Source organism: Henckelia pumila, chromosome 1 (genome assembly GCF_033568475.1).
Source record: "Henckelia pumila isolate YLH828 chromosome 1, ASM3356847v2, whole genome shotgun sequence".
Classification (NCBI taxonomy): Eukaryota; Viridiplantae; Streptophyta; class Magnoliopsida; order Lamiales; family Gesneriaceae; genus Henckelia; species Henckelia pumila.
This window is the reverse complement of record NC_133120.1, coordinates 66,946,908-66,972,527: the sequence shown is the minus strand read 5'-3', so window position 1 is coordinate 66,972,527 and position 25,620 is coordinate 66,946,908. Positions and strand designations below refer to the sequence as shown.

The following is a 25,620-nucleotide window of genomic DNA, read 5'->3' as shown; positions in this document are numbered from 1 at the left end:
ACCGGTACTCTTGGTTGGCTCCTCTTCTAACTCTAAGAAAGGACCAAGTGGAAAGGGTAAGAAACGTTCTGCCCCGCCCAAGAAGATTGTACCAAATAAGAAGGGAAAGGCCAAGGCTTCAATTGGGATAAAAGATGAAAACGTTTGTCATTACTGCAAGAAACCCGGTCATTGGAAACGTAACTGCAAGAAATACCTCGAACAGTTGCGAACTGCAAAGGGTATGTTTTACATTGAAATAAATGTTTCGCTTAATACTTCTTCTTGGGTATTGGATACCGGATGTGGATCTCACATTTGCAATGATTTGCAGGTGATGACAAAAAGTCGTAAGCTAAGGATGGGTGGACCCAGCTAAGGCTCGGGAATGGTTCTAGAGTCGAATCCAAAGCTATAGGAGACATTTATTTAGTTTTGCAGAACAATTTTAAGTTATTTTTGAGAGATGTTTTATATGTTCCGGATTTGGTCAAAAACATTATATCTATTTCTATGCTTGATAGAGATGGTTTTTCTTGCAATTTTGTGAATGGGATTTGCAATATTTACAAGAATGAATGTTTGATTGAAAATGGACAACTTGAAAACGATCTATATAGCTTAAAATTAAAAGACGTTCCAATTAATTATGTTGATAAACCGGTAACAACAATTAAAAGGAAGGACGATAGTCAAAACCCGGCAAACCTTTGGCATGCTAGGCTAGGTCATATTTCCTCAAGGAGGATGAACAAGCTAGTGGGAGAGGGCATGTTTGATATGTCTGATATTAACTCTCTACCTACTTGTGAGTCCTTCCTAAAGGGAAAAATGACTAAATCTCCTTTCAAAGGAAAACCTGAGTGTAGTCAAAATCTGTTGGATTTGATCCATACAGATGTTTGCGGTCCATTTAGGATTGGTACTAAATGTGGCAACACCTACTTCATTACCTTTACTGATGATCATTCTAGGTATGGGTATTTATATTTAATGAAATATAAGTCTGAAGCATTTGAAAAGTTCAAAGAATTCAAGGCTGAAGTAGAAAACAAACTAGGTAAAAGTATTAAGGCACTTCGATCGGATCGAGGTGGAGAATACTTAAGTACCGAGTTTTTGGACTATCTAAAAGAGAATGGGATTCTCTCTCAGTGGACTCCTCCTATGACACCTCAGCTTAATGGTGTTTCGGAGCGTCGCAATCGAACTTTGTTGGATATGGTTCGATCCATGATGAGCTTCACTGAGCTCCCACCTTCGTTTTGGGGCTACGCGCTTGAAACGGCGGTATTGTTTTTAAACAACGTCCACACTAAAGCAGTAAATAAAACACCATACGAGTTATGGAATGGCAAAGCTCCTAAGTATTCGTACTTGAGGATTTGGGGATGTCCTGCTTACGTGAAGCAGACAGTGGGAGATAAATTGGATAGTCGATCCACTTTATGTTATTTTGTAGGGTATCCGAAGAATTCAATCGGATATTATTTCTATCATCCTTCTGAAACAAAAGTGTTTGTTTCAAGGAATGCCACCTTCTCGGAGAAGGAGTTCTTATTGGATAAGAAAGGCAAGATGATGGAACTCGAAGAAATTCGAGAAGAACCCGAGATACAAAATAGTGATCCTACACCTCAAGAATCATCACAAGACACGCCTATTACTAGGAGATCCGAGAGGACTTCTAGGCCTCCTATTAGATATGTTCTTCTTCTTGAAGGGGATCAAAGTGAACCCGTCATTGGATGTGATTCAAGAAAATTCAAGGAAGCAATTTCTGATGCGGATTCGAATTTATGGCTTGAAGCTATGCAATCGGAAATAGATTCGATGCATTCTAACCAAGTTTGGTCTTTAGTAGATCCTGCCGATGGAATTGTTCCAATTGGGTGCAAATGGATCTACAAGAGAAAGCTTGGGCCTGATGGAAAGGTATTGACCTACAAGGCACGATTGGTGGCAAAAGGTTATACTCAAAGACAAGGAGTTGACTATGATGAAACTTTTTCATCAGTCGCAATGTTCAAGTCCATAAGAATCCTTATTGCCATAGCAGCATGATATGACTATGAGATATGGCAAATGGATGTAAAGACTACATTTCTTAATGGAAACATTAAGGAAGAGATCTATATGACGCAGCCTGAGGGATACACATCCATGGGAAGCGAGCATAAGGTATGCAAGCTTCAGAGATCAATCTATGGTCTCAAACAAGCATCAAGAAGTTGGAACCAGAAATTTGATGAAACAATAAAGGATTTTGGTTTCATCAAGAACCCGGAGGAACCATGCGTGTACAAGAAAGTAGTTAAGAATGCGGTAACATTCTTAGTACTTTATGTTGATGACATCCTAATCATGGGGAATGATGTAGGGATGTTGCAGTCAACAAAGATATGGTTATCAGGTAGATTCTCGATGAAGGATTTAGGTGAGGCATCCTATATTCTAGGAATTCAGATCTATAGAGATAGATCTAAAAGAATGATAGGACTCACTCAATCAACCTACATCGACACCATATTGAAAAGGTTTTTTATGGATGAGTCCAAGAGAGGACATCTACCTATGTGTCATGGAGTTTCTCTATCCAAGTCTATGTGTCCCAAGACTGACGAAGAGATAGAGAAGATGACACACGTGCCATATGCGTCATCCATAGGTAGTATCATGTATGGGATAATATCTACCAGACCGGATGTGGCCTATGCTCTGAGCGTCACGAGCAGATACCAAGCCAATCCCGGTCAAATGCATTGGAAAGCCGTGAAGGATATTCTTAAGTACTTGCTAAGGACTAAGAATTTATTCATGGTTTATGGAGGGAGAGAATTGAAGTTGGAAGGCTATACCTACTCTAGCTTCCAATGTGACGTGGATGACTCGAAATCAACCTCTGTATTTGTATTCGTGCTCAATGGCGGTGCTGTCTCTTGGAAGAGTTCCAAGCAGGACACCACAGCGGATTCCACCACTGAGGCAGAATACATTGCAGCATCAGCTGCTGCTAAAGAGGCGGTTTGGATAAGGAAATTCATCCAAGAGTTGGGTGTAATTCTTGAAGCTGTTGGTCCAGTCCCGGTGTACTGTGACAACACGGGTGCCATTGCTCAGGCAAAGGAGCCAAGGTCTCATCAGAAGTCCAAACACGTACTGAGGAAATACCACATCATCCGGGAGATTGTGGAAAGAGGAGACATCAGTGTCGAGAGAGTGGCCTCTACAGACAATATCGCTGATCCGCTTACTAAGCCCTTGCCAGGACCATTGTTTGACAAACATCGCGAAGCAATGGGATTACGTAGTATGACTAGTTGGCTTTAGGGCAAGTGGGAGATTGAAAGAGTGGGTGCTCGGTTAGCCAACTTGTGGCTAAGGGCTTTTATGACTCTATGTAAAACAATCTTTTGTTTAATATAATTTACACTTTTATAATGGCATTGACTTTATCTTTCTTCATATTGTTATATTATGATATACTATTGTTGTTTTGATAAAGACCTTGAATATACTATAGTGTATGTAAGATGTGGTAGCACATGGGGATGGCTATCATGAAACACATCTTATAGTCACTGTATATTCTAAACTATTCCTAGTCAATTGAGCCGTCCGCAAATAAGGATAAGGATCGCTCGAGATTGAGACTAGAATTTGCGATGCCGAGTACCACGTTTCATTGGTATGGAACATAGAGATGTTCAAAGTATGCAAATGGATATTCATATAATGAATGATCGAACTACCCTATTCGGACTTTCCAAGTGGTTATCACTTATCGAGTGGATAAAGTCCGCGGTTTTGGTTGTACACCATTAGTCCTTATTACTTGAAATGTAGAGACCCTGCATGGAATCACCTACTAACTGGCAACTAATAGCATGCATTAAACTTAAATACAGCATAATACTTAACAGAGTAAAAACGTGCGGAAACGTAATCCATAATTTACATATCAGCTTAGTAATATAATCCAGGCTTAAATCTGTAGTGATACAACCAAATCGAAATCTTAAACAGTAAACATTATACAGTTATATCAATTCCTGCTGTATAATAAAATCCTCAAGGCTCCTGCTCCCTAGTCCTGCCTTGAACTACCGGCTCCGTCCATCCTGCGACCTGCCCCATGGAATAGGGTGTCCAAGATAACAACTAGGACGTGAGCGCTACGACCAGTACATAGACATGAGTAAACATATGTATATAATGCATGCAACATGATGACTGGTACAGGGTCATCTGAAAAGTCATGCTCAGAACCGGCGCCATATGAGTGCTGCCACCGCACGGATCAACCTCTGGGTGCAACCACACTCGTCTAGTACACCAGAGTAGACAGACATAAATGCCCCCGCCGTCGCGGTACTCTCAGTGACAGACTATCGAGTATAGAGATGAGCGGCTCTATAATCAGGTATAACAAGGAATAGGCTCAACGTGTATATGCACATGACATACGAGTATAGAAAACGGTAAATCATACATCATGCCATATAATAATGCCAAATAAATGCAACATATAAACATGTATACTCGCTGGCAATCTCAGTCAATGTGTACGTACCTCTAGGCTAGTTCAAGTATAATAGGATCCTAGGTTCCAAGCCTATATTCAAAAGTTCACCGTATCACTACATAAATTCTATAAGCCTTAACTAAGCTAATAAGTACTCCCAAAACTTAAATAGATTCCCGGACCATACCTTCGTCCGTAGTTAGCTCTTTGGAGTCGCTAGTCCCGGATGACTATAACCACACCTTGGTTATTCCAGAACCTCTATTATAATCGATAGGGCCCTCAAGTGTATATCTCACACTATATAACTGAAGAAGGAAACGCGGGAATTCGTATTTCAAAACTGAAGCAAATGAGCCCTATTTATAGCCAAAATCTCGGCAACGATCGGAACCACCGATCTCGGGATCGGAGCTTCCGATTCCAGCTCATTCTGTGCATGTCCGACACGTCGGGATCGGAACCACCGTTCCGGGATCGGAACTTCCGATCGAACCCCCGATCAACACTTGTCAAAACTCACGGCTGAGTCATCGAGCATTGCTGGCTGGCTGAGATCGGAACCTCCGTTCCTGATCGGAACGTCCGATCACCGTGCATCCGATCTGCTTCCGAAGTGGTCAGGATCGGAGCTTCCGAACTGGGATCGGAGCTTCCGATCTGGCCCAAAGTCAAAATCCCAAATTCCTCTTCCGAAGTCCAATAACACTCCGAAATAGATCAATTACCAACCCTTAATCATGTTTAACATATTATTATCTTAAAATGGGTTCCGGGTTACTACATTCTCCCCACCTTTAGATATTTCGTCCGCGAAATAACATCTAAAGATAAATCAAGATAACAATATGAAACAACAAACCATGTCTTATTACAACAACGGTAATTACATCTTATATGGTAATCAAAAATACAAAGCAAACAACTCAGGATATTCTGCTCGCATATGACTCTCAGTTTCCCAAGTTGCTTCTTCAACGCCTCGGCGCTGCCACTGTACCATCACAAGTGGTATAGTCTTGTTCCGAAGAACTTTCTCCTTCCTGTCTAGGATACAGATTGGTCGTTCAACAAAAGACAGATCTGGCTCTAGCTGAATATCAGTAGACTGAATCACATGAGATTCATCAGCTATGTACTGTCGAAGCAACGACACATGAAAAACATTGTGTATACTGGAAAGAGATGGCGGTAAAGCCAAACGATAAGCAACATCTCCGATCTTCTCCAGTATCTGGAAAGGCCCAATGTAACGAGGAGACAACTTGCCTTTCACACCAAATCTCATCACCTTCCTGAAAGGTGATACTCGCAGAAAAACATATTCACCAGGCTCAAACTGAAGTGGCCTGCGGCGAATATTCGCATAACTGGCTTGTCTATCTTGAGCAACTTTGATCCTATGCTTGATCAAATCTACCTTGTCTACAATCTGCTGCACCAATTCAGGACCCTCGACTTGCCGTTCCCCGACTTCATCCCAGAATAACGGAGTACGACACCGTCGACCATACAATGCCTCGAAAGGTGCCATATCAATACTACGATGATAACTGTTATTGTAGGCAAATTCAATCAAAGGTAACTGATCCTGCCAAGATAAACCAAAGTCCATGACAGAAGAACGTAGCATATCCTCCAGCGTACGAATAGTGCGCTCTGACTGCCCGTCAGTCTGCGGATGATACGCCGTGCTCAAACTCAAGGTGGTACCCAACGCTTGCTGAAAACTACCCCAAAAACGTGAAGTAAATCGCGGATCTCTATCACTGACAATACTCACTGGAATCCCATGTAATCGCACAATCTCCTGGATATATAAGCGTGCCATGCGATCATAAGAATACTCCCTGTTATAAGGAATGAAATGTGCTGATTTTGTCAAACGGTCAACGACAACCCAGATAGCATCACATTGACGTGAAGTCATAGGCAAGTGGGTGACAAAATCCATAGTTACGTGCTCCCACTTCCATTCGGGAATCTCAAGATTCTGCAGTAATCCACCTGGTCGTCGATGTTCAGCCTTGACCTGTTGACAAACCAAACATTTCGAAACAAACTGATAAACACTTCGCTTCATCCCCTTCCACCAGAATCTAGTTCGCAAGTCCTTATACATTTTCATACTTCCAGGATGAACTGATAATCGACTCCTGTGAGCTTGAGATAGAATATCATTCCTGAGCTCCGCAACATTAGGTACAACCACTCTATTGGATAGGCACAATAAACCATCTGCCTGAAAATGGAATCCAGATGTATTAACTTCATTGGCTAGACGTGCCAATCGCTGAGTCTTAACATCAGATATCTGAGCATCTCTGATCCGAGAATACAATACCGGCTCAGATAGAATAGTATACAAACGAATCCCATTCCTCCCTTTCTTGTGCTTGAGCGTAAAACTCAATGAACAACATTCTTGAATCATATGAGATATTTCATTAGTCTGAAGTGCAGACAGTCTCACCTGCCGACTCAAGGCATCAGCAGTAAGATTAGCAGAACCTGGATGATATTTGATTTCACAATCATAATCCTTCAGGAGATCCATCCAGCGTCTCTGTCGCATATTCAACTCTGCCTGAGTGAATAAATACTTCAAACTCTTGTGATCCGTAAATATCTCAAATTTTTCGCCATAAAGATAATGTCTCCAAATCTTGAGCGCAAATACAATGGCGGCTAACTCGAGATCATACACTGGATAGTTATTCTCATGCGTCTTCAACTGTCGAGAAGCATAGGCAATAACATGTCCATGCTGTGTCAACACACATCCCAACCCCTGACCAGAGGCATCAGTATAAACAACATAACCTCCTGATCCAGAAGGTAGAGCTAGCACAGGTGCAGTAGTAAGACGTCTACGCAGCTCATGAAATGACTCCTCACAATCCGAGGACCAAATGAAGGTAACATCTTTCCGAGTAAGCTGAGTCAAAGGCCTGGCCAACTGTGAAAAATTCTCGATGAACCGACGGTAATATCCCGCTAGACCCAAGAAACTACGAATCTCAGCAACCGTCGTCGGTCGAGACCAGTTCAGCACTGCCTCTATCTTACTAGGATCAACAGATATCCCTTCACTCGAAATCACATGACCGAGAAATACTACTCGATCAAGCCAGAATTCACACTTGCTCAATTTCGCATATAGCTGCTTATCTCGTAACGTCTGTAGAACAATCCTCAAATGCTGTGCATGCTCATCCTTGTCATGAGAATAAACAAGAATATCATCTATGAAGATGATGACAAATCTATCCAGATAATCTCGAAATATCTGATTCATCAGATTCATAAAGACTGCCGGTGCATTCGTCAAACCGAATGGCATCATCAGAAATTCATAATGCCCGTATCTGGTCCTGAAAGCAGTCGTAGATATATCTGAGTCTCGTACCCGCATCTGATGGTATCCAAATCTCAGATCTATCTTAGAATAAACAGAAGTACCCTGTAGTTGATCAAACAGATCATCAATCCGCGGCAAAGGATACTTATTCTTGATGGTGACACGATTCAACTGCCTGTAATCAATACATAATCGCATCGATCCATCCTTCTTCTTAACAAACAAAACAGGTGCTCCCCACGGAGAAACACTCGGACGAATATATCCCTTATCAAGCAGATCTTGCAACTGCTGTTTCAATTCCCTCATCTCTGACGGTGCCAGACGATAAGGTGCTCGGGATATAGGCGTAGTTCCTGGTACTAGATCAATACCAAATTCAACCTCTCGAACCGGAGGAAAACCAGGAATCTCATCAGGGAATACGTCAGAAAACTCGCTGACAACCGGTAGCTGAGCAATACCCGTACTACTCATGGACATATCAACTGCATAGATGAGGTAGCCCTCCCCACCTGACTCCAAGACATGACATGCCTTCAGAGCCGAAACAAGTGGCATCGGAGGTCGCGCACCCTCACCATAAAAGTACCAGCTATCACCCTCAACGGGATGAAACTGTACCAGACGCTGATAACAATCCACAGTAGCGTGATACAAAGTCAGCATATCTATTCCCAAGATACAATCAAAATCCGTCATCGCTAATATCATCAAATTAGCCGATAACACATTACCCTCAAACTCCAGAAGGCAACCCATCACTAGACGCTTAGTTACTATTTCTTGCTCCAACGGAGTAGATACAACTAAATCCATATCTAATGATACATAAGGTAATCCATGTCTCTTAACGAAGCGACTAGAAATAAAGGAATGCGATGCTCCAGTATCAATTAATACAAGTGCAGGAATACCACATAACAAAAAGTTACCTGCCAACATGCGATCGCTTCCCTCAGTAGCCTGCTCCTGAGACAGAGCAAACACCTGCCCTTGAGTCTGGGGACGATAACCAGAAGAACTCTGTGGTGCTGGCTGCTGACGTGGAAAAATAGAAGCTTGAGATCCAACTTGTGATCCCGATCCACTAGCAGAACCCATGCGCTGAGGACAATCTCTCCGCAGATGTCCCTGCTGACCGCAAATATAACAAGCACCAGTAGCTCTCCGACATGAAGCTGCAGGATGCTTCCCACCACAGTGGCTACAAAACTCCTCCTTCTTCTTCTTCCCAAAGCGGAAAGTACCTCGTGAACCACGAGAACCAGACGAAGTAGTAGGAGTAGAAGAAGACGTAGGTACAGATGACACAACAGATTGAGCTCGAGGCTCAATAAATCCACTAGGCTGTGCTGACATCATCAACTGTCCACGCCTGTTGCTGGTCTCCACAAGACGGCAACGGTTCACCAAAGTCTCATAAGATACCGGGTCATCACAGACGACAACCTGAGAGTAGATATCTTGGTTCAGTCCTTGCAGAAAGATATCATATTTCGACGCATCACTCTCATTGATATGAGGACTGAAAGGTAGCAGATCAAGAAATCGCTGCTGATACTGATCAATAGTCATTGATCCTTGCCTCAAAGTAAGCAACTCCATAGATCGTGCTTGGCGAACAGCCGGAGGAAAATACAATTTCTGAAACTCCCGACAGAAATCCCCCCAAGTCACCTGTCCTCTCTCAGTACGTTCCTGAGCAACCTTGGCATCCCACCAAAAACGTGCTCTATCCTCTAGAACGAATTCTAGAACTTCCAATTTCTGCTCCTCAGTACACTCAAAAGCTCGAAACGTGCTCTCAAGTTTAGACATCCAGCTTCTAGCTTGTTCAGGATTCTCGCCTCCCACTAAGGGTTTCGGTCCTACCTGCATAAACTTATTGATAGAGTAGCGACGTCTACCCTCATGATGATGATGTTGATCATCCTGATGATGATGGCGACGATGATGATGACCACCTCCCTGGCCAACACTACCGTGACTCTCGTCAGCCATATCCTGAAAAGAATTGCACATTAAAATCCCAAATGCGCAAGAATTACTCAAGACTAAACTAAATCCCAAGTACTAATCCCAAAATCTATGCATGCTCTGATACCAAAAATGTAGAGACCCTGCATGGAATCACCTACTAACTGGCAACTAATAGCATGCATTAAACTTAAATACAGCATAATACTTAACAGAGTAAAAACGTGCGGAAACGTAATCCATAATTTACATATCAGCTTAGTAATATAATCCAGGCTTAAATCTGTAGTGATACAACCAAATCGAAATCTTAAACAGTAAACATTATACAGTTATATCAATTCCTGCTGTATAATAAAATCCTCAAGGCTCCTGCTCCCTAGTCCTGCCTTGAACTACCGGCTCCGTCCATCCTGCGACCTGCCCCATGGAATAGGGTGTCCAAGATAACAACTAGGACGTGAGCGCTACGACCAGTACATAGACATGAGTAAACATATGTATATAATGCATGCAACATGATGACTGGTACAGGGTCATCTGAAAAGTCATGCTCAGAACCGGCGCCATATGAGTGCTGCCACCGCACGGATCAACCTCTGGGTGCAACCACACTCGTCTAGTACACCAGAGTAGACAGACATAAATGCCCCCGCCGTCGCGGTACTCTCAGTGACAGACTATCGAGTATAGAGATGAGCGGCTCTATAATCAGGTATAACAAGGAATAGGCTCAACGTGTATATGCACATGACATACGAGTATAGAAAACGGTAAATCATACATCATGCCATATAATAATGCCAAATAAATGCAACATATAAACATGTATACTCGCTGGCAATCTCAGTCAATGTGTACGTACCTCTAGGCTAGTTCAAGTATAATAGGATCCTAGGTTCCAAGCCTATATTCAAAAGTTCACCGTATCACTACATAAATTCTATAAGCCTTAACTAAGCTAATAAGTACTCCCAAAACTTAAATAGATTCCCGGACCATACCTTCGTCCGTAGTTAGCTCTTTGGAGTCGCTAGTCCCGGATGACTATAACCACACCTTGGTTATTCCAGAACCTCTATTATAATCGATAGGGCCCTCAAGTGTATATCTCACACTATATAACTGAAGAAGGAAACGCGGGAATTCGTATTTCAAAACTGAAGCAAATGAGCCCTATTTATAGCCAAAATCTCGGCAACGATCGGAACCACCGATCTCGGGATCAGAGCTTCCGATTCCAGCTCATTCTGTGCATGTCCGACACGTCGGGATCGGAACCACCGTTCCGGGATCGGAACTTCCGATCGAACCCCCGATCAACACTTGTCAAAACTCACGGCTGAGTCATCGAGCATTGCTGGCTGGCTGAGATCGGAACCTCCGTTCCTGATCGGAACGTCCGATCACCGTGCATCCGATCTGCTTCCGAAGTGGTCAGGATCGGAGCTTCCGAACTGGGATCGGAGCTTCCGATCTGGCCCAAAGTCAAAAGCCCAAATTCCTCTTCCGAAGTCCAATAACACTCCGAAATAGATCAATTACCAACACTTAATCATGTTTAACATATTATTATCTTAAAATGGGTTCCGGGTTACTACATGAAACATCATTGAGACTCTATATGCTAGTACTGTACTTTGACTCATTTACCGACTCTATTGGGGTCATCAGGTGTCGGGATTGGGTACAGTTATGACACATATAGGAGTCGATGCTTTGTTGTCAAGGATTCACCACATACTTGCGAGTGTGGATATCCTATGCGATCTGAGGAGATATTAGTGTGACGAATCTCTGGCCAGAGTATATGATGTGTTTTAGGTTAATGGGTTATCCTAGTAACACATGCGATGTCACTATTTGATCTCCAAGATGTTATGCATAGTTATCGAATCTCGAACGACTCTCGATGCACCAATGGTTGTTGATTCGATCGGGATATTTGGTTGAAGAGACCGTACTGTACGCTAACTAAAATCTACGGGTTCTTGCAGGCACTATCAGTAATACCTAGGGAATCATGGGGCGATGTTGCTAGGCGCTCTTACCATGATTCGAAGGGTAAGTCGGAAATTGTTGTTCCGAGTCACAAGGAGTTGTGAGCCCACGGCTAGCTGTATTCCTGAACCATTGAGGGTTACACAAGTAATGGAATACTAAAACCCCGTAGAGATAGTTAAATTTAAAGAGTTAAATTTAATGAAAGAGAAGTTGGACTTCTTAACTAAAGGGAGTGAGATTTCCTAAAATGACATAGGGATGGGCATTTTTGGAAATCACTGAATTCGGATTCAGAAAAATTATCTTGACTCTAAAAGATGCAGAAATGGTTTCTGTGCACATTGGTGAAATCAGTTTATCAATCGGAGTCACAATGAATTTTATATTAATTTCTATAACAACAGGCTTGGTTTGTTGGGCTTACGTTATGGAAATTGGGCTTTAAGGAGTTAGAGTCCTGATACAATTATAACTAGAAATTATCTATAAATAGAGGTGTTGGGTTCGAAAATCACACACATTGTATATTGCAATTTTCAAAAATACACTCTAGAATTTTCAAGGGGATTTTCGAAATCCTCTGTTCCTTTTGGAGAAAATTCGGGTTGTGATTTTTGTGAAAAATTACAATCTGAATTAACAGATCATATCTGTTTATTCTCTACGCAAACTTCTGATTGATTTCTAGTGCAGTCAATCAGAGGGTTTTGTTTTCTATTCGTGGACCTGATTGAAGAAACGTTCGTTCATCAGTTCCTGGGATATACAACAAGAGCAGATTAAATTATGTTGGTGTTCATAATCTCGCTTCGAGATTTTAAGGTAAAATATTTAATAGTGATTATTTGTTTTACTTACACAATTTAATCGTAAAGTTTTGATACCCAGATATGGAATCGTTCCATATTAATAAAATAAATTTTTAAACTTCCGCTGCACCGGGTATCAATTCTAATTGATCTGAACACAGTTTTCTAACACGGTGGATATCCGATTTGGATTTTCTAGCATCATAAATAATTTTTTGACAATTGTTGCTTCGTAATTCCTCATTGTGGATTTTCTCTTGCTCCAAAATCTTAATATTTTCATTGTACCTTCATTCAAACCAGGGAAAGTGAAATGTAGATCACATATATGAAAAATAAATAAATTAAACAAAAACAACTCTAAAGACATAATAAATGCATGCAAACTCGACTCGAATTGATTTTTTTTTCCTTTTATACAATTAACACAAATATTAAAATATGTGAAATCTAAAGGCTCGATAATTTTTTCCGACACAAGTCTTTGTATTCTCTTTTCGGAGATATGTCCTAATCTCTTGTGCCATAACGCAGCTGAATTCTCACTGGTTAATTTTGTTTTAGTGCCTCTACTGGTTTGCAGGGATTCATTAAATGAAGCAATAGTATCCAAAGAATAAAGATTATCATAGCCTAATAAAGAACCAGAACCAACCAAATTTAAATCACGAAACAAACTGAATGTCTCATTTCCAAATGAACAAGAAAAACCAGATTTGTCTAAAGAAGAAATAGAAACCAAATTTTGCCTAAAAGACGGTACAATAAATTTGGTTTGCGACAATCCAGAAAATCCTGCATAGACACACTGATGTAAGTTGTTGCACCAGAATCTATCCACCATATGTTTCTAGGCACTGAATTCAAATTAACCTCAAAACGAACCATATTTAAAAGCATACCTTTATTAGCATGCCAAGCGTGATAATTACTGCAATGTTTCTTCGTATGCCCTTCACGACCACAAAAGAAATAGGACAAACTTTGAGAGCCAATAGGATCCTTTTGTTGTTTCTTTGGCGGTTGTGTAACTGCAGCTTCCTTATCCTTCCTTTTATTTCCTTTTTCCTTTTCTTTTGAGGTAGAGGCCAAACAAGCGTTTTATGTCTTATCTTGCTTCAACCTTTTCTCTTCGTGAACACAGTGTGATATGAGCTTATTCAGAGACCAAGTCTCTTTCTGACAGTTGTAGCCCACTTTAAACTGGTGAAAATGTGGAGGAAGATATATCAAAACCAAATGCACTTGCAAGTCCTCAGAGAGTTCAAGCTTAAGTGCTTTCAATTTAGAATCAAGATGAGACATTTCCATAATGTACTCCCGGATATTGTCTTTACCCTTATACCTTATTGAAATTAGATTTGCCAAGAGTGTACTAACTGCAGCCTTTTCATTCTTTACAAATCTCTTTTCAATTTCTTTAAGAAAATCTTTTGTTGTAGTGATATCGCTCGACATCGTGACCCTGAATGTTTCCGGAATGGCTTTCTTCATAATCAACAGACAAATGCGATTCGACCTCTCCCACTTTTCAAATTCCCTCTTATCATCAGAGGTACTCTTATCAGTAAGATCAGGAGGACAATCAACCATTATCGCAAGATCAAGATCCATGACTCCGAGAACTATAAGATCCATGACTCCGATAACTATAAGTAAATTTTCTTGCCATGATTTGAAGTTTGAGCCATTTAACACAGTAATTGAATTGATGTTGGAACTGATATTCACAGGAATTAAATCTGAACAGAGAACAAAAAACCAAAATAATACATGGTCAACAAATATCCATAGAAAATAATCAATAAATTTAAATAATATAAATCCCATTACAGAATACCAAGCACTCCATTAATATTTTATCTTTGGACAAAACATTAACTTGTAAGTGATATCCGACGCAGTATTCAAACATATATACTAAATATCATGTCAAATAAAAATCTTTCTTTTGGCCGATTCATTATTCACATGAAAAACCGAATAATTATCACATGTTTACCACCACAAGTGCATATGTAACCATATCAAATAGTAACTTTTCTTTGGGCTGGTAAACACTCATAAGAATTACATACACAAAACCTTTTATATTTCAAAATAAATTAATATCCACAAGAGAGGTCACTTTGGGGACATGTTGTTTCAATTAATTCATTTTAACTTATCATTATTTGATTGGATTAAAAATTTGAACCTTAAACCCAAAAATTAAAATATTGGGCTTATAATCAAATTAAACTTGAAAATGCGTGATGGGTCAGAAAATTTTTTCTAAAACCTGAAATTTTCGTTCCTTTTAAAAAATAAATTATTATTATTATTTTTTGAATTAAAAAATAAAAATAAAACAAAAAATAGAAAACTCTAACCCATCTACATCAACTTGCCGCCGCCGCCCTTCCTCTGGCCAATCAACGATGTCCTGTGACTGCCACCATGGAGGCGACCACCACGGCACCATCACCAGTCCCGATCGTCCCATCGGCCGAAAAAGTGGACCCGAATTTTCGAAGCTCGTGACCATTCCAGGCGAGAATTTGGCTTCGAAATCATACGATTGTGCAACGGAACCAGGCCAATAAACTGTACTGTGTGAGGTCCCTTGACATGGGAAATATTTCGCCTCATCCGCCGAAAACTGTCCATAGATCGGTCGATTATCAAAAAATCCTGCGGCCCTAAACCTAGATCGAAAATTCGATTTTCCAGTTTTTTTATCCGAAAATTAAAAAAAATTTGGACTGGAAATTCGTTTTCGACTCAAAACCATAAATTTTTGCTTTCGATTAGACCAAATCGAATATAAATTGTATCTCAATGATTTAAACATGAGTGTCTCTAATACCACTTGTTAGAAAAAATTAACCATAAAATATAGCCAAAATCATCATGTCAAATCATCAAAAATAATCTGTAAACTTAAAGCAAAAACGTACCTGAAACCATAATCTTAAATCTTCAAGAGCGATCAGTTTATCTTCCAGATCTACACGTTCTTCCCTGAGAGCCCTTTTATTTTCTCTTTGGTTCTATTCTAATAATGGAGATTAGAGATAGTGAAACGTGATACGCGTGATCTGGGGACCATAACCACGTTTATATAGATAATTTTATTAATTATCTCTGATATTTTTGTTTCAGCCCATCACGAAAACAGAAATTACATTTTAGTCTCTACACATCAAAAGATCCATGACCTATTAGATACATTAAAATCCAATAACTAAAAACTTTAATTAATCACTTTAGTTTGGACTTAACTTAATTGACAACCCACAATACATAATTATTCATATATAAATCCATATAATTTAATTGATCTAACATTACTATCCCACTAATGGTTATTAACCTCTCATAACACCCATTATCACCTATTATTTGGTAGTCACTATTACCCATCGTGGTTGTTAGGTGACTGAAAAATGACATGGGTTTGCATGAGTTTTGATTGGGTCTTCACGGAGGCATCTTTTTCACCATGTCAGTGATGGAGTCGAAAATTCAATTAAGGGAAATGAAAATGATAAAATGAACTACAATTGCAAATTTGATTAAAATTATTATAAATAAGACAAAGTTGAGGAGTGACAAATGCAACCACTGACCCGTCTTTTGGTTGATCCGTCTCTGACCATGTCGTGAAGATACCTTCTTCACATGCCATCCAAAACGATAAAAAATCATTTTACAGGATGGGGATCGGAGAGGAAAAAGCTTGGGCTTGACCTAAGTAGTTCCGAGCAATTTTTTTTTTTTTTTTTATCTCCTCCACTTACTATTCTCGTATAAACTCCTAAGGTTTTCGCCACATTTGCCTAAACTATAAAGGGAGAGAAAGGTAATAGTCATAAATTGGGAAACAACTTAAAGAACTGCTCATGTGCTACAACCCCAAATAATACTCTCCTAGGATCTCCTTGGTGAAAAAATAAAAAAAAATAAAAAAATAAATAAATTTAACCATTTTTTTGAAGATGTGGGCATCAAAATAAACCAAGGGAAGATGAAGAGATGTATTATTATAAATGAAATTTTTTTAAGGGAAATGCTACATGTACACGTTGATTTATACATTGGGTTACACACTACACATGAAATTACAAAATTATCCCTCCACTTGATTTGAAAAAAATCTTTCCAAAATACATTAAAGATATTTATGTAATTTCAAGTACAACGTGTAATCCAACGTGTAACTCTCCGTGTACACGTAGCATCACACAAATTTTAAAGTGTATCAAGCGAATCTTGATGGTGTATCATAAGCAATATAACTTCAGTTATAAACAGTGTGATTTGGAATTTGGGGAACATCTAGCAAATTAAATTTTTTTAAGGAATATAAAATTATTGCTTCAAAATAGATTATTTAAAATAATATACAATCAATTTGGTGTTGGAATTTGAATTAAAATTAAATTTTGAATAAAACTTATGACTCATTAACGTGGAACTGTATTTTGGTTCTCCATGTTTTTTTTTTTTTGAGTTGGAGGAGGCAGATTTTTGTTATAATTGGATCTCGAACTCGAGAAGATTGTCCCACATTTTTTTGTTACAATTGGATCTCCATGTTCTTGAGTTTAACTAACGAATGTAAAACCAAAAGACATTCTTACATTCATGAGCCATCAAATAAAATCCAAACTTTAATTCAAATTTACAACATTAATTTGTACACTTGAAAGATGGGGGACTGAACAAGAAAGGCACAATAAACAGAAGCAAAATTTTGGTGATGGGACTAAATAGATTTTGCCATCTGTGAGTGCTCCTTTAAATTGGGTGTTGAATGTGTTAGCCAACTAAGAAGTGCTGTGACATTGCCTAATTAGTGTGAATAATAACATGTTATTTCCCACATCTCACGAGTCAATACTAAAATCTGGAAAGTGAATAAATTATTAAAGGGCAAAAATAGATAAATGGGCAATTCATAAACAGTACTTTGTCCCTTTTGCATGTTGAGCAAGCTCACATGGCCTTTGTAAGTATGGCTAAATTGATCATTTTATTTCTCATTCATACTCAAAAGTAGTTTTAGAATTCCTCAAAAAAAAAAAAAAAAGTAGTTTTAGAAATTTTAGAAGTTTTATTCGAAACGCCAAAAAAAGTAGTCGATATTGTTAAAATCGTATATCCTCAATGTATATTTTATGACAATTTTTTGTGTCTGTTTAGTTATTTACTCTTTCACTCGCTCCTTATTCCTCATGATCAATATAATTACTTGAATACATGCCACACTTTTTCTTGATTAATTGGCATTTGGGAGAAAGACAAAAGTATTAATTTTTTTTATTTTTTTGCAATATGCATGTCTTTAGTTAGGTCCTATGTTCGTGAAAAATATAATTTTCGCTCATATAATTTGTATGTATTTTATTTTTAATCGTGTTACTGATCAATGTATGGTTTTGATACACTAACTTGTATTTTTTTCATGTCATTTTTCATCGGAGCACATCAGCAATATTCGATATCAAGTCAGTAATTTTTATTGACATCTTATCATTTTTCAGTACGTCAACAATCCAATAAAAAAAAAGGACTAAAACCGAAACAAAATTCAAAATTAGTAAAATAAGATCTCAAATTGACCAATAATATGATTAAAAAATATAGAGGACTTGCAAGTTGCAAAAGAGAGAATGTAATTTCTGCTATTCAAAAAATTATACGACTAATTAATTTGAAACATATCAATGTGTAAGAGTTAAAATGCAAAAATGTGCATTCAAGTATATTATTGGAAGACCTTTTTTCCTGCAATATAGTTAAAAGTTAGATAGTAGATTTGCTAATATATCAATGACACATATTAATACATTATCACTATTAACAAGTAATCAAAAAGTTTACACGCAACTCGCAACTACCAACCGGGAAACTCTAATGAATCTGCCAATAATCCTCTTACAAATTGTTTCACCCACAAAGCTCATTGACTACCCAATATTAGGACTCTCATTAAACACATTAGTCGGGATTAAAATTGTAACTAAAACTTTTTAAATTATACAACAGTTCAATCATCATTTTCAACTTATCTTCTAGGAGGAACGCGATTATGCTCCCAATAATTGTACCAGCTTACAATCTAGAGGAATCGATCATAGAATTTTGACTTTAATTATTAGGATAAGAACAAATGTTTATAGACAAAGAGTGGAATCTGTTATGCCACGATCATAATTGCTACAGCGACACAATTTCAAAATATTGGATGTTTTAAGTTCCTTTGAGTTGTTGATGTATTTGAAATTATGATTCAAATTCTATTGATCAAATTCTTCCTCGAATTAAATATTTTTCTCTAAATCAAAATTTATATATCCAAATGGAAACATAACTAAAATCTAGTGACTTTTATGTATGAACGCGACAGCCATACTCCAATGTAGTGCCCACTCAATAATTTTGTAAAATGAAATATCTAAACAAAGGAAAAACTTCTTACCACTAACAATACTTCCTAATGTGAAGCACTGGCAGATAAGGAACTGACGGTACAAGCATTCGTATTTGAAGTGGAGAATAAATTCATGGTTACCTCACCATATTTGCACTTACGTTTCAGGATTTTTTTTATTTTTTTTTACTTTTGCTTTTTAGTTACGAATTGTGCAGTTGCACCTCAATCCCCATTTTGGGTTTCCTATATATGATGACCTATAATATCTAGTTGAGCCAAGAAATTTTGAGATGAAAAGATAACTACTAAACCATTGGTTATAAGAAATTTTGAGATGAAAAGATAACTACTAAACCATTGGTAGGCTCAACTAGATATTATACGTCATCATATATAGGAAGCCTATTTGGTTTTTGATGATAATCAGATATATATATATATATATATATATATATATATATATATTTCATAAAATAAAACCTCATCATGTATAGTCCATCAACCCCAGCATCTAAAACCGAAGGAAACAGTAGTTGGAGGCACCACCAGTAGAGGAGGCGGCAATGGAGGTTAGTGTGCATAACTGGTGGATGAAGCCTCCATTACATTACCGAGATCGAATGCCGATAAAATTAAGTGGATACACAAATAAACAATGAAACTCAACTCCTGCTATGAGTAGTTAACTACAGAAATATAACTACTGCTACCCTTTCGGGAAAATTTCATAAAAAATTTACGAATGTTGGAAAGAAAAAAAAAAAAAAAAAAACAAGAAGCATTGTAAACCTTACGACCGTGTATTGGCATATCATCCAGGTTGCAGTCTAAGTTCGACAAGCCTATAAAGACTTTACGTATACTGAATAAGAGATGTACCCGTTAAAAGAACAGGATAATAGAATTTACACGTAAGTTGAACTACTTCTCGTAATCTTCTCAGGGAGCGTCGACTCTGATTATAAGAGGCTGGTGGAGGTTTTGAGCAGAATCATCGACAATGGGTAATTGTGATGACACAGAATCGTTCTCTATGTCTTTGTTTTCGGCCAATGCTTTCTCTAATGCCGCTTTGGCGACTCTTGTAACGCAAATCATCAGCACAACTACACTCGAAGTAAAACAACAATTGTACAATAAAAATTTGGAACTCAAATGCAAGGTAAGATGGGAAAATATAATTGCTAAAAGCTTACCAGAAACAGCAAGGCCCAACACGATATATGCCTGCATGTAAGGAGAGGTAAGTGCTAGGTTCTCATATTTTCAAAGGTAACACTGCTGAATCAGTCTTGGATAGAACACTAACTTGATCTAAATTAACCCAGACAAAACAAGAACGCAACATGAAAAAGCTCTTACCCAACGGGTTTTTGAAAATTCATTCCATCCATGCGTTACATCCGAAAGATCCTTCAAAGTTGTTCCAACATATACCAACGCAAGAGTAATTGGCTGCACACAGAACATGAAATCGCTTTCAACAAATTATATGCAAACCGCAAATACACGAGGAAACATTTGGCTTTCAAAGGTTTTGAAGTAACATGTGAGATCATTTGAAGTTTGAAAATATGAACATGGAAATATTATTCAAGAAACTTCATACCATCATGCCCAACCATGAAGCTAGCATGTAATGAGCAATGGGGACAGGAGTCACCGATAAGAGGTAGTTCAACATGTTGAACGGGAGCAAAGGAACAAGTCGGAGCAGTAATACAATCTGTTCAGACAAACAAGATAATTCAGCACAACTGCATTAGTACTTTAAATAATAGATCCTGGAGATCAATCTTATAATCCCCTGTCCAATTGTGCTAAAAGATTTGAAAAGAAAATGAAAAAAACTCTTTCAGCCTTTGGGTTACTCATTTTTGAGAGGCAGAAATAGATAAGAAGTAATTGCTCATGGAGCTCAATATGTCAAATCTCGCTAGCACAGGTACGTGGGCCAGGGGCGTGACACATCTTTTTGTATAAAAAATAAGCCAACACTGATATCCGAAATAAACATGAGATTGAAGGCACAAAACCTTAAATCCAGATTTTCGAATGGCGATTGCAACTGCATTGAACTGAGGATAGTCTTTTAGCTTGGATATAACAAATGATCTCCCAATCTGTTCATAGTTGGAAAGAGAGAGCAATAGCAATAAATAGGGATGTTTTCACTTTGTCACGTCATTTAGAACCTAGAGCTGTTATCCCCAGAACTGGGGAAATATGAAACAACCGAATATCAAAACTTACAGTTCGCCCAACAAGAAAAGCGGCACCAGCACCTATCGTGGCACCAATAGAATCAGCAACAAAACCCACGGGCAAGCCAAATAGATAGCCACCACCCAGCTGAAAAAGATAACAAGTAACAAAAAGATGAGTTAATGCGTTCTTTCGAAAATAGAACAGTCGAGCAAACTCATTTTAACCATAAACTAAGGGATTGTAGGAAAGTACTGATCATGCTAGCTATATATGAAAAATAATTTGAAAACACTCATAGAAATGACAGATAGGAATTGAGAAAATATCTGACATGGATTAAGAATTGCTATAATAAAAACAAGAGAATCAATGGAGGGGGCAACAGAAATGTGTGGATATGATGTATTATATAAACAACATCAAGCAATATTTATTGAAGCATTCCATTCAAATTTCTAGAAAAGAATGTTACTCAATGTGAAAATGGAACCATTATGTCACACCCCAGGCCCACGTTCGGGACTGGCAATAGGCCCCTATGGCAACATCTTCGTACTCATCCCCACTTTACGAAAATGGTTAACTCTAAGTTGCTATAAAAGTTCATTGTATCTCATTATAAGCCCATTTTAAATATTCAATTTTTCATGTGTGACGATGGTATTACATTCCTCGTCAAAACGCGACGTCTTTGTCGCGACCTAACCCTCAACGACTACCGTAGGGAATCTTGAGGTAGTCCTACACGTTTAAGAGGTGGCTCTCGTGATGTAGTACTTTGTCCCGCAAATGCAATCATGCCTCAAAGCCCAAGCAATGGGCCCCTACAACAATTATTTTGCATTCGTTCTCGTTTTTCGAAAATTGTTAACTCAAGTTGCTATAGAAATCCAATGTATCTCATTATAATCTCATTTTGAATATTCAATTTTTCCCATGTGAGATAAGGGTATTACACATTATGTCAAGATAGTTCTTATAACCAGAAAAGGGTGTAGATTAAAGGAAACATGTAGAGCGAAGCATAAAAATATGGTAAGGGATGTGTCAAAGAATGATGGATACAAATTCTTTCTTATTTTCATCTCATAATCAGTATACACGAAGAACAACAGATAACACTCATCAGCCATCAACTTAAATATGAAAAATAAACCACCCCCCAGCTGAAAGATAGTACAATTCTTACCGTAAGAACAGAAGCAGGTACTGCCAATACAGTTAAAGGAATGTATGCAACAGCACTGCAAATTTCAAAATCCACTTGTTATTCAAAAATTTGTTAGTAATAAATATTTATACAGTATTCAATTCATATTAATAAATACATCAACAACCACATATTAAGATCAAATTTTTGGCCCCTAAAACACCAAAAACTCCTTGTCAGAAAATGTGGACAAAGAAGCATACAAAAAAAAGGCAACGTTGATTTAGTATAATAACAAAGTAACAGATTTTACCACTACAGGGCCCAATAACGAGGGAGAAAAGAGCAGGCCACTATTCTTCACACAGTTGACAAAGATTTGGGCATTCCAAAAACGTGGTGATCACAGATGAAACTTTATCCTCCAAGTTAAATTTCAACTATATTCTTAAAATACAATCCCTTATAATAATTTCAAACGTTTGTTTAAACTACTAAAGGACATCAGCAGAGTAGGAAAGACATTCCTTCATCCAAGTGTACCAGAGGAATCAAAATTATTCTTAAAGTATTCAAAGAAATTAAAAGAGAATGCCTACAAAGTGATTGGAGCCAAAATATCTATGTCACATGCATGCTCCGCATGACACACTGTAATTTACATAACATTGTACTAAAAATGGAATTGCTTCTTGACTCTCCTGTTCCACTGCTAAAAACTGCTGTGTGCAAACCATTAGACTTCTTACCTTGTGGTTCGCTATTTATTCTGACATTATGAACAAAAAAGCCAACAGATACATGAACTATAACCTTAGGCACGCATGCTACAGCTTAACCAAAGGAAAAATTTCAAAAATATATAAACTGTACTTACAGCACCAGAGGACCCCAAGGGCCAAGATCTTGCTCTATCCATAATAGGAAATCCTTCAGCATCTGGAGAAAACAGAATTAAATAACAAGGTAACTAATTACGATGTAAACAATATTTCGTTAGTTAGAAAAATTGTACTAGTGTCAGGCTTTCCGCCAGAATTGTGATTCTCAGGTCTTTCAGTGATTTATATATTTTGCCCAAACAATATATATGGCAAACAACATGATTATGGTATTAAAATAGAGTAATCATATAGTTCAATAACCATCGCATTCATTGTCTGACAAACAGATATCCACTTTAATCATCACAATGATGAGCTACAAAACAATGTGCAAGTTTCTGCTTAGCAATATTTTATCTACTTTCCATGTTTATTAATAATCTATCACAAGAACTGCTCCAGAGGTGGCCAAATATGTTCAATAATGGTCGACCTAGTCATCTTTTAACCGCCAGTTCAGAGAGCTTGCGTACATACACCACAATGCTCCTTTGGATGACAAGATTCTATATAACTAAGGAAAGCAGGTTAATACTTATCTCAATAAGGAAAAGGGGATCGCCCAAGTATAGATGATTAAAATTTAAAATTCAATAATTTCAATTATTCTAAGGCATGGTAGCTCTAGAGAATCTGTATCAACTGTCCTAGATGAACTTCAAATTCAAGGCATAAGCATTTCGATAAAACACTCGGTTGTGTGGCTTTGATAAGTAATGTCTTAATGCCCCAAAGTTGAATTTAGTCCATTACGCAACCTAGGGATGCTATCATGATCCAACACTCCAAGAACACTAACAAAACACAGTTAATTTACTTAAGTATCATCATGATCACAATTACCACATCCAACTTCAATCCAATAAGAAGCCAATGAACAATAAATAAAAAATAAAAAAAGAAAGAAAAATCGCATCATAGAACACTTGGGAAGAGTCTAAAAATAACCCCAACACAACCCAAATAAATATATAAAGATTTACCCATCATATAATTCACTGATCACAGTTCAGGAAAACTACAAAAATTGAAGGGAAAAGGAACAGACCCAGATGATAAAATCCAACCTTTTCAATAGGCAGAGTGAAGCAAGCGATGACAATGCCCGCAATCAGCAGTGAAAGCAAAGAAATCTTGAGAAACGAAACCCAACTGACTTTGAAACCCATCGCTATTGAATGTGGGGAGAAGAACAAGATTTTCTTTCTCCAGGGCCTGCACTCTTCTTCTTCTGGGTCCTCTGGTAAAGCTTGTTTCAATGACAAGCGAGGCCTCAAATTCAATCCCCCTAAAGTTGCCAGATTTGATACGAAAGGGGAAAAATGAAACAAAAAAATCTAAAGGGATTTGCAAACGTATCGAAGCATTAGCCCGATCGATCAAGAGATCGCAGGGATTTTTCCACACGATTATCGTTCTTGGGGAAATGGATTTCTGAAATTGGGGAAAAAGTGATTCTTGTAGCTCAAACAATTGATTTGTTAGCTACTAAGATACGATTGCCCTGAAAATTGAAATGTAAGCCTCAACAGATTCGCGTAATCACCATGTTTATTTCGGGTATTTGTGTCGGTTCTTCGCCAAATCGGCCGTGTTATCATTATTACTTTTTTTTTTAAAATTTAACTAAATGATATATACTTAATTTTTTTAATGAATTTAAAATTTAAAAGATAAATAATCTTTTTCGAGTAGGGTTACGGTCTCACGAACAAATAGTCTTTACTCATATTTTTAATAAACACTAGCGAGATAAGCACACGCTTTGCGTGTGAAAATATGAATAAACGTGGTTCATTTTTTTAAAAAAAATATTGATAGTTCAGTAACTGAATTTTATTTTTTGGGAATGTGGGATGCAGAAATTGATATATTTTCAAGTGAAATGTTTTTCAAAATGGGCACAAATTTTTTTTACAAAAAGAATAAAATGAAAGGTAAAATGGGAAAAAAAAAATTTGGTGTCCTCACATTAGATGAGAAGAGGAAGTTATTATACTTATCTCAGTTTTAATAAAATAATAGTAAAGATAATATTTTTGACGTAAAAATAATATTTTTTCATGAACGATCAAACAAGAGATCATCTTATCATATTGATCCGTGAGATCGTCTCACGTGAATTTTTTTATATTTTTTTAGTATATCAGTTAAAGTTATATTGTATTTATTTTTTATTTTTTATTTTTTTACATGGAAGTGGTTTTGTTCACGTGTCAATTGTCAAGCGGCATATAGATATGAAGGGACTATACCTTTTTGGGTTTCGATAGGTTGGGTTGTTTGGGCAATGAGACAA

General features: G+C 37.8%; 2 protein-coding genes across 2 annotated transcripts; both read right to left on the bottom strand.

The window, feature by feature from the left end:
* Positions 1–13,759: 13,759 nt before the first annotated feature.
* On the bottom strand, positions 13,760–14,296 carry LOC140864128 (uncharacterized). Its single transcript, XM_073268076.1, has one exon. The coding sequence runs from the start codon at positions 14,294–14,296 to the stop codon at positions 13,760–13,762; it is 537 nt and encodes a 178-aa protein (XP_073124177.1).
* Positions 14,297–19,860: 5,564 nt separating this feature from the next.
* LOC140886619 (uncharacterized) lies at positions 19,861–24,880 on the bottom strand. Its single transcript, XM_073293298.1, has 9 exons — positions 24,389–24,880; positions 23,315–23,376; positions 22,477–22,531; positions 21,333–21,431; positions 21,116–21,202; positions 20,689–20,805; positions 20,442–20,534; positions 20,276–20,306; positions 19,861–20,185 (listed from the first exon to the last, which is right to left on the bottom strand). The coding sequence occupies exons 1-9, from the start codon at positions 24,488–24,490 to the stop codon at positions 20,019–20,021; spliced, it is 813 nt and encodes a 270-aa protein (XP_073149399.1). The 5' UTR covers positions 24,491–24,880; the 3' UTR covers positions 19,861–20,018.
* Between the last annotated feature and the right edge of the window lie 740 nt (positions 24,881–25,620).